At 43.9% G+C, this 9,566-nt stretch overlaps 1 protein-coding gene across 1 annotated transcript; it reads right to left on the reverse strand.

Moving 5' to 3' along the window:
- Positions 1–3,116: 3,116 nt before the first annotated feature.
- On the reverse strand, positions 3,117–8,374 carry cfap77 (cilia and flagella associated protein 77). The gene is made up of 7 exons (XM_038703372.1): positions 8,335–8,374; positions 6,519–6,641; positions 4,245–4,347; positions 3,870–4,113; positions 3,688–3,796; positions 3,428–3,529; positions 3,117–3,305 (listed from the first exon to the last, which is right to left on the reverse strand). The coding sequence occupies exons 2-7, from the start codon at positions 6,579–6,581 to the stop codon at positions 3,183–3,185; spliced, it is 744 nt and encodes a 247-aa protein (XP_038559300.1). The 5' UTR covers positions 6,582–6,641; positions 8,335–8,374; the 3' UTR covers positions 3,117–3,182.
- Between the last annotated feature and the right edge of the window lie 1,192 nt (positions 8,375–9,566).

Below are 9,566 nucleotides of genomic sequence, written 5' to 3' on the forward strand. Positions count from 1 at the left end.
ATTATGTGCATCAGTCCCTTTAGGAAAGTTTTCTGCCAGCTCAGTTCTGGCGATTTACCGGCAGTTTCACCGGTTGGGCTGATCCTTCAGCAGCGGCAACAGGAATCAGTGAAGTCGACTTTAAGCCACAGAGAGTTTCCTTCTCTCAGTGATAGAACGTGTGTTCTCTCCTGCAGGTATGAAGCTTCATCTTGTTTAACGGCTTCCTTAGGGATCCAAACATGTGTTGCTAACACAAAGTAAAAAGAGAGGTAGAAAGAAAAAAACAGAGCAGCTTGTCCTGCAAGAAAGTTCGGTTCCTGACTGCTGGTGCAGCTGGGAATGGCTTGTTTACCTCCTTAAGGTTCACGGAAGAACTTGGAATGGCACAGAGCTCTGTGGTCAGATTCTTTTTATCAGACACAAAATAGCTGCACTGCCGGGGTTTCCTCCTCCTCCATCAAGGCTCTGCCATCGGAAACCCTCTGTTAAAGTTCACAGGTAAGTGTAACACAGTCACTTTGCTTTCATCGTGAGACGTGAGAGGACGCTGGCGCTGTTTATTCGCCGCTTTTCCGTCTGCTATTCCTTCCTTTGCTCCTGTTTTGTTAGTGTTTGTGTTCACTGTACCCCTATCTCTGGACAGCCTTTCAGCTGGTTCCTGAAGCCGCTTGGGCATCTCGACCGGACTACTACCTCGTCGGTTTGCCCCTAATTAGCTGCTCATGCTCATCCAACGCGTGGTGGCTAATTCTAGCTGCATCAGCGGCTAACCTTATTTCCTAGCCCTTCTCTCAGGCAACCTCAACCAGATGCAAGCCTAGACCGTGACTTTCATCTCCTCCTGGCATGCCGTGGATCATTTTGGCACTTACATCAGTCATCGACCTCTGTGTCGCTAGTCCACCGCTAACTGCTATCACGGAGCTCTCAGTCCCTCCACTCTGCATCATGTTCAATCTTCCCCCTATCCTGCCTGACCTCCCTCCTCCTCCTCCACACTGCCTCCCCTCCCAGTTTGACCTGGTCACTACCCCTGAAATCTCTAAACTCATCAGCTCTTCCAAACCCACTACCCGCTCACTTGACTCCCTCCCTACTCCTCTCATGAAGTCATGTTTCCCCGTCCTTTCCCCCTACCTCACTAACCTCTTCAACTCCTCACTGTCCCTTGGAACCGTCCCCTCTGCTTTCAAAACTGCCGCTGTCACCCCAGTCCTTAAAAAACCTGGTCTTGATCCCGCTTCCCTTAATAACTAACGCCCAATATCCAACCTCCCCTTTCTGTATTAAAACCTCGAACGTATAGTCGCCTCACAATTACAAACTCATCTCCATGCCAATAACCAATTTGAACCCTTCCAATCTGGTTTTCGCCCCCTCCACAGCACAGAAACTGCTCTCCTCAAAGTCTTCAACGACCTCCTCCCTTCCGCTGACACCGGTTCCCTCAACATCCTTATTCTTCTTGACCTGAGTGCAGCCTTCGATACTGTGAGCCATAACATCCTGCTCACCAGACTCCACCAGACCTCTTCGACCTTGGTATCGAAGGTACTGCACTCACCTGGCTCCGTTCCTACCATCCCAACAGATCCCACTTCATCTCTCTTCATAACCACACCTCTGCTACAGTCACAGTCACCCAAGGTGTTCCCCAAGGCTCCGTACTCGGCCCCCTTCTCTTCATCATCTACATCCTCCCCCCTGGTCAGATACTCCGCCACTTCAACCTGAACTTCCACTGTTATGCTGATGACACCCAGATCTACCTCAGCACCAAATCCCCCCACAATCCCCCCCTCTCCCACATCAACTCCTGTCTGTTAATAATTAAAACCTGGATGCAACACAACTTCCTCAAACTAAACGGCAATAAAACAGAATTCCTCCTCATAGGCTCGAAATCCACTATCAGCAAAGCCAATAACCTCACTCTCACCATCGACGGCACCATTGTCTCCCCATCTCCCCAGGCCTTCAACCTCGGTGTTGAGCCCCACATCCGTCATGTCATTAAAACCTCCTTCTTTCACCTTAGAAATATTGCCAAAATCAGACCCTCACTCACACCCTCTGCTGCTGAAAGACTCATTCACGCCTTCATCTTTTCACGGCTGGACTATTGCAACTGACTACTCCTTGGTATCAACTCAGTCTACATAAAAAGACTCCAACTGGTCCAGAACTCAGCCACACGACTCATACCCTGCTCCAAATCCTGGCACCACATCACTCCAATTGTAAAACAACTACACTGGCTTCCCATTTCTCACCGGATCACATACAAAATCCTGGTCCTCACCTACAAAGCCATTCACCACCTGGCCCCTTCAAACCTCACTGTCCTCCTCTCCCCCTACCAACCTTCATGGTTCCTCAGTGTGTGTGTGTATATATATGTATATATATATATATATATATATATATATATATATGGTTTGCATTTTTTTGCAATTATAATATAATAATTATTTGATTACTCCACTTCCTCTGGTTACACCTTACTTTCTAACGTTTCTCTGTCGCCAGGGTTCGAGTTACGTGTGAGCTCAGCTCCATAAGGAGGTCTGAGCTCCCATGGAAGCAGTAAAATCCTGCGTCTGTGGGGGTCACAAATTCTTTTATCAACAACCATTATTTTAATCACAAATAATGTACTACTGTATACAAAAGAAAAGTCCAAGTAAGGACGTGGTTGAGGTGAAGCAGTGGGACAAAAATCGGACTTTCACCCAGGAGACTGGTGTTCCTTTACCGTGTGAAACAAAAAGTCAACATTAATTCCTTGTAGTGATGTTGTGGTACTTGTGTGTCACTTATTTTTATTTTAAGTTTCACAACGTTAACCACTGATTTTATTTTGAAAGTCTAACCAGACGTGGCATATTTATTCCTGCTAACCTGACAGCAGAGCACTACCGCTGCTAAACCAACACTGAAGGGTACTCAGGGCATTAAAAAGCAACACCAGGGGTCTTGACCAAGTGTCCATACTTGAGGCCCTGGGTTGGAGATTCCCCTCGTTCATACACCTCAGCTTTATTTCTTCTGCCTGTGGCCACACTTTGAGTTCAGACGTGTTTTGGTGGGAAACACTGAATCTGATGTTGATGGAAGAACAACAGACAGATTTATGACGCTGTTTCATTTTTATTCGTGTCGACACATTGTGAGAGGTGGTTCGGTCCGGTTCCCCCCGGTCAGTCCAGACTGTACGTGCCCAGACCTTGAGCTCCTCTCCTGGACACAGAGTCTGACTGATGGGCCCTGAACGCCCGGAGACGAGCCTCCTGGTCCCTGAAGGTGTCCAGAGCAGGAGGAACCTAGAGACGGAGACCGTTCACTGTGAGTTCATCGCTTCAACATCAGTCTGGTGACTTAGTGATTGTGTCAAATTATTTTAGTGCAGCTTTAAGAAGAACTGCTGGCTGCAGACAGAAGCTACCTGAGTGAAGTGGGCCAGTTTGAATGGAGTCTGTGTGACGGGCAGAGCTCTGCTCCTCCTCAGCAGGCTCGTCCTGGTGTCCAAAATACGACCAGGTTTCATCTGCACACACAGGTGATTGTGTAATCTGACAAACTGAGACTTTGTTGATGAAATGATCTTTTATACTGACAAACATCATGAGTGTAGTTCAGGACACAACTCAAACAGGATCTAAACATTAGTCTTCTCTTGCCGTTTATTGGATCTCTCTCTCTCACCCTCTGCTGCTGCTGCTGCTGCTTGCTGGTTTGATTCCTGCTCAGCTGTTCATCCAGCCAGCGGTGAGCGTACTGATGAGAGAGGAGGTCTGACAGCGGAGACGGCGCCCTGATGGACAGATCGTTTTGTGGTGAATCTATAATCAATGAACAATAATCGGCCCTGTGGATGTTTTCCTGACCTGGTTGTGACTCCGAACATGATGTCAGGCACCGCCGGGCGCCGCGAAGCCCCGCCCTCCCGTTTTTTGGGGACGAGTTTCTGGCTCGCAGCCCCGCCCCTCTGAGCCCGGTACTGACTCAGCTCTTTGGACGTCACCAGACCAGACTTCACCGCGTCCCGGTTCAGAGACACGAAGTCCGGAGCGACCGGGTGATGAGCGGCAGAGTCTCCACGCTTGGACTGAACCCTCCAGCTGGACAGAACTGACACAGCACAGGGACAATGATCAAAAACTACAACTCCCAGCAGGCCGCTCTGCACCTGGTCTAAAAATACAAAATCTCAGACATGTTTTAAGTCCTGAGTGAGAAGATCTGCAGATTGTGGAGCTTACCCTCAGCCACGCCTCCGTCTTTAAGCAAACTGCTGCTGGCTCCAAAGGTAAAATCTGGACCAGGACGTGACAGACCTCTGGACCGGGTCTGCCCCAGAGACGCCTGCACACAGAAGGAGAGACATCATCACCTTCTCAAACTCAGCAGCGTCCCACAGAAACATGTGGACATTTAGATTTTATAACAGAAGAAACTTGTGAAGAGACTACTTTCAAAATCCTCCTCGGTGGTGCGTTCAAGGACTCTTTCACGTCAATGAATCAGAAGTTGGCTGCTGTCAGTCATCCTGAAGACTTCTGAACAGGAACACTAAATCTGAAGACGTCCCTGAACGCACCATCAGGGAGAGTTTATACAGGTGCTGGTCATATAATTAGAATATCATCAAAAAGTTGATTTCAGTAATTCCATTCAAAAAGTGAAACTTGGATATCATTCATTCCACACAGACTGATTTATTTCAAATGTTTATTTAATTTAATTGTGATGATTAAAACTAACAACTAATGAAAATCCCAAAGTCAGTATCTCCGAAAATTAGAATATTACTTCAGACCAATACAAAAAAGGATTTTTAGAAATTTTGGCCAACTGAAAAGTATGAACATGAAAAGTATGAGCATGTACAGAACTCAATACTTAGCTGGGGCTCCTTTTGCCTGAATTACTGCAGCAGTGCGGCGTGGCATGGAGTCCAGCAGTCTGTGGCACTGCTCAGGTGTTATGAGAGCCCAGGTTGCTCTGATAGTGGCCTTCAGCTCTTCTGCATTGTTGGGTCTGGCATATCGCATCTTCCTCTTCACAATACCCCATAGATTTTCTATAGGGTTAAGGTCAGGCCAGTTTGCTGGCCAATGAAGAACAGGGATACCATGGTCCTTAAACCAGGTACTGGTAGCTTTGGCACTGTGTGCAGGTGCCAAGTCCTGTTGGAAAATGAAATCTGCATCTCCATAAAGTTGGTCAGCAGCAGGAAGCATGAAGTGCTCTAAAACTTCCTGGTAGACGGCTGCGTTGACCTTGGACCTCAGAAAACACAGTGGACCAACACCAGCAGATGACATGGCACCCAAACCATCACTGACTGTGGAAACTTTACACTGGACTTCAAGCAACGTGGATTCTGTGCCTCTCCTCTCTTCCTCCAGACTCTGGGACCTTGATTTCCAAAGGAAATGCAAAATTTCCTTTCATCAGAGAACATAACTTTGGACCACTCAGCAGCAGTCGAGTCCTTTTTGTCTTTAGCCCAGGCGAGACGCTTCTGACGCTGTGTCTTGTGTAATGCGAAAGCTGAAACCCATGTCTTGCATACGTCTGTGCGTGGTGGTTCCTGAAGCACTGATTCCAGCTGCAGCTCTTTGTGAATCTCCCCCACATTTTTGAATGGGTTTTGTTTCACAATCCTCTCCAGGGTGCGGTTATCCCTATTGCTGGTACACTTTTTTCTACCACATCTTTGCCTTCCCTTCGCCTCTCTATTAATGTGCTTGGACACAGAGCTCTGTGAACAGCCAGCCTCTTTAGCGATGACCTTTTGTGTCTTGCCCTCCTTGTGCAAGGTGTCAGTGGTCGTCTTTTGAACAGCTGTCAAGTCAGCAGTCTTCCCCATGATTGTGTAGAACTAGAATGAGAGACCATTTAAAGGCCTTTGCAGGTGTTTTGTGTTAATTAGCTGATTAGAGTGTGGCACCAGGTGTCTTCAATATTGAACCTTTTCACAATATTCAAATTTTCTGAGATACTGATTTTGGGGTTTTCATTAGTTGTCAGTTATAATCATCAAAATTAAAAGGAATGAACACTTGAAATATAATAACATTATACAAGTTTCACTTTTTGAATGGAATTACTGAAATAAATCAACTTTTTGATGATATTCTAATTATATGACCAGCACCTGTATGTTCCTCTGTCTGGACTCTCACATGGTCCCGGTTTCTCAGCCCCTTTATAAAACCTGCAGAGCTGAGAGACGTTCAGCAGCTTCATCTCGTCTCTGTGCTGCCCTCTAGTGTTCATCAGGAGGTTTTACACTCAGCAGGAAACCAACAGTTTACATCAACACTCATCATCTACAACTTAGTGGCTCATTTCTTACATCATGATAATAATCTTCTGTTCATTAAAGACATCTGAAGGCTGAAAACTGCAGCTCCTTCACAGTAAAAGCCCATTAGCATGTCTGTTTATTGATTGGTTAGTTTCTCTGTTTCCTGTTTGAACGTTTGATGTGACAGAAAGTTAAAGTGCTGATGCAGAGTCTCGTTCACCTTGATGAGCAGTGGATTGGTCAGCATGGAGTCTCTGACCACGCCCACCCTGGGTGAAGACATGTTTCCTCTGTGGCTGATGATGAAGACGAGCAAAGGGAAGACTCACTGTGTGTTTTGATTCTGCGACAGGAAGGAGATGGTTTTGTTTTATTTGGGTGAACTTTCACCTTTAGAACAACAACAAACTGAGTGTTGACCTTTGACCTGCAGCGCTCTGCTGCTTTCTGGGAAATGGTGTTAAAGTTTGCTTTAATTTATTTTCTCTACAACACGTCCTCAAACTGAAACGATAAAATACATCCTGACCTTAAACACGTCATTAACGTAGTGAAACGCTTGCAGTTCTGTTTAGGCCTCGCAGCTCACCTAACGTTATTTAAAGAGGTGGTATTATGGTTTTTGTCTTTTTCCCTCTCCTTTATCGAGTTATAAACATTTTTTGTGCTGTAACAGGTTTGCAAAGTGAAAAAGCCCAAAGTGAGTTCCCATCTCCCACAGAAAACTCTGCTCTGAACTGAAAACAGCTCGTTTGTAGTCCAGCCGCTTCCCTTTCATCCCTGTGACGTCACAGATTAATAACTCACCGCTCTGAAACTCTCGCTCCAGTCCGTGTTGCCGAGCCGGTCGGCAACACGTACGGCTGAACCCGAGCCGTTTACCCGGCTTCTCGCTGACCCGCCCTTCTCTGCTTCTGATTGGCTAGTAGTCCTTAACTAGGAACTGAGCATGTGCAACTCCCAACAAAGATCATTTAGAGACGAGATGTATCACTCCATAGCTAAAACGAAGCCTTCAACACAGGCTGAAAAGAGGAGCTGCAGCAATGTGCAGTATGACAAACATATAACCATGTAAACCTGTTCTGGTACAAACACCTAAATAAGATGAGGAACCTGAACATGAGCAGAAAACCAGCTCTTTAACTTTAAACAGCTTAACTCAATGTTAACACACAGGACTCGAACCCCCGGCCTCCCAGAGTCCATCCCTCCACCTCTTTAGTCATACGTCACCTGACTTCCTCCTGTGCCATCATCATCGTAACAAGCGTCTGAACAATCGACCTGTTGTTTTTCTGGTGAGGACGGGCTGAATATGAAACTTTTCTGATTCATTTAAAAATCTGTTTATACATAAAATATCCAGAATGTAAAATCTGTTTTCTGGACCAACCAAGAATCAAATATTGTTTTTTAAAAAGCGTTATTAGCATAAATAAGTCTTTCACTGATTCACAGCGTTGTCTGCAGCGGTCTGATGATGTAACATTACATCATGTCTGATCAATAAACTGTCCCTGTGAAGTTATGAGTTATCAGTTATTTCTCCAAAGAGCTTCTGAATGAAGTTTTCTAACTTCTGGAACAGAACCTGGTTTCACAGCAGCAGATTCTGAATGATGCTACAAACACACTTCAACAACAAGATGTTCATCAGACAGCTGCAACGATTTATCAATTAAACAACTATTAAATGAATCTGCAACAATTATTGATTAATCTGAACATTTATTAACCTGTAGAATCTGAATCAGTAACTGCAGCTGAAAGAAACGGAGGAAACTCTGAGAGTCAAACAACAGGATCTTTGTTAGAAAATCAGATGTTACAGATTTAACAGCTTAATTAATGTGTCACTGAGTTTCCGGCTGTGAAGCTGCTTCAAACCGGAAACAGTTCAAACACAAACGCAGTTTTTTTTCTCTCAGCAGGACTTCAGCTGCTGCTTTAAAACCAGACTGATGCTCTGATATTCCGACATTTACTGCAACATTTAACACATTAACACGCAGATCACAGGTGCAGAGACTCACCTGCGTTTCCTGCGGCCTCCTGGGTCGGGATGCGCCGTTTCTATGGCAACAGGACGCTAAACTGCAGCAGGAAAAAAAAACACAGCTCAACCGGAAGTTTCAGAATAAAAGCTTTTTATACAGATTAGATGAAAAAAGTAGTTTGGGCTGTGTTAGGCTTCATTTAACGGATAAATGTGGTATTGTAATATAAATATTTAATATAATTTGGACAGTTTTATTTTGAGGTAAGTGAATTTTACAGTACTTTGATTATTTTTTAAGATAAGTATAATTTCTTTGATACTAAATGTGATTTAAAAAAATTCTGTTATATTCACAAGTGTAGTTTTCTAAAACTGCTCTAAGTTTTATAGCATTTATTAATGAGTTGATGATAATTTTTTTCAGTCACTGAAAAAAAACTAGAATAGTTCCTTAACTCTGAGTTACTCACATTGTATTTTGATTAAATCCCCATAATTGCTTTCATGTTATTATTGTTTTTTATTATTTTTTGTTACGTTTTTTGCTGCTTAGATTTAATTTAATGTAACATTTCCGCCGCCGACCAGCAGAGGGCAGCAAGAGCAGTGCTGCGTTCAGGGACTGTGGGGAACTACAGGAACAATGCGGGGAATGAAAATCAGAAATTTGATCCGTGAGGGGAAAATCTTTCATTACAGATTTATCACTTTGCACATCAAGTTATTAAAGGAAAAGAAATAATAGAAAGTTGGGATGTAGAAAATGTAAAGAAATATACATCTATGAAAATGTAAATATAAAAGGAGTACGTGCAGTATTTTACAGTATAACTGAAATGTAAAGAAAAGGTTATAAGAGGGGAAAACACACTTTCCTGCATTCCAGAACAATCATTACTTGTTACAAAAGAATTGCAGATAAATAATTAGAAATACAAATAAATACAGATCAACTTTATTGTCCCCCGAGGGACATTTGTCTTAGTGCCGCATGAGGCTGCAGTAAGAGCAGTAACACATGTGGACACATCACACAGTCCGCACCAATTACATTAGTACATTACACAAGTATCTGAGACTTACTATGTTCAATTGCGCTTAAAGCAGAAAACAATATAATATAACAATAACATTAAAACAGCCCCAATTCTAAAATTAAAAAGCAAATTTAAGATCCAGTTGTTAAAACACCCTAGCGCACACGATCACTTATATTAAACTATGCTTAAAAGTAAGCTTAAAAGTAAATAAAGTGCCTGTGGCCAT

The sequence above is a fragment of the Micropterus salmoides genome, unplaced genomic scaffold (assembly GCF_014851395.1).
Source record: "Micropterus salmoides isolate LMB-PRFRI ecotype aquatic unplaced genomic scaffold, ASM1485139v1 Ms_hic_scaffold_7, whole genome shotgun sequence".
Lineage (NCBI taxonomy): Eukaryota > Metazoa > Chordata > Actinopteri > Centrarchiformes > Centrarchidae > Micropterus > Micropterus salmoides.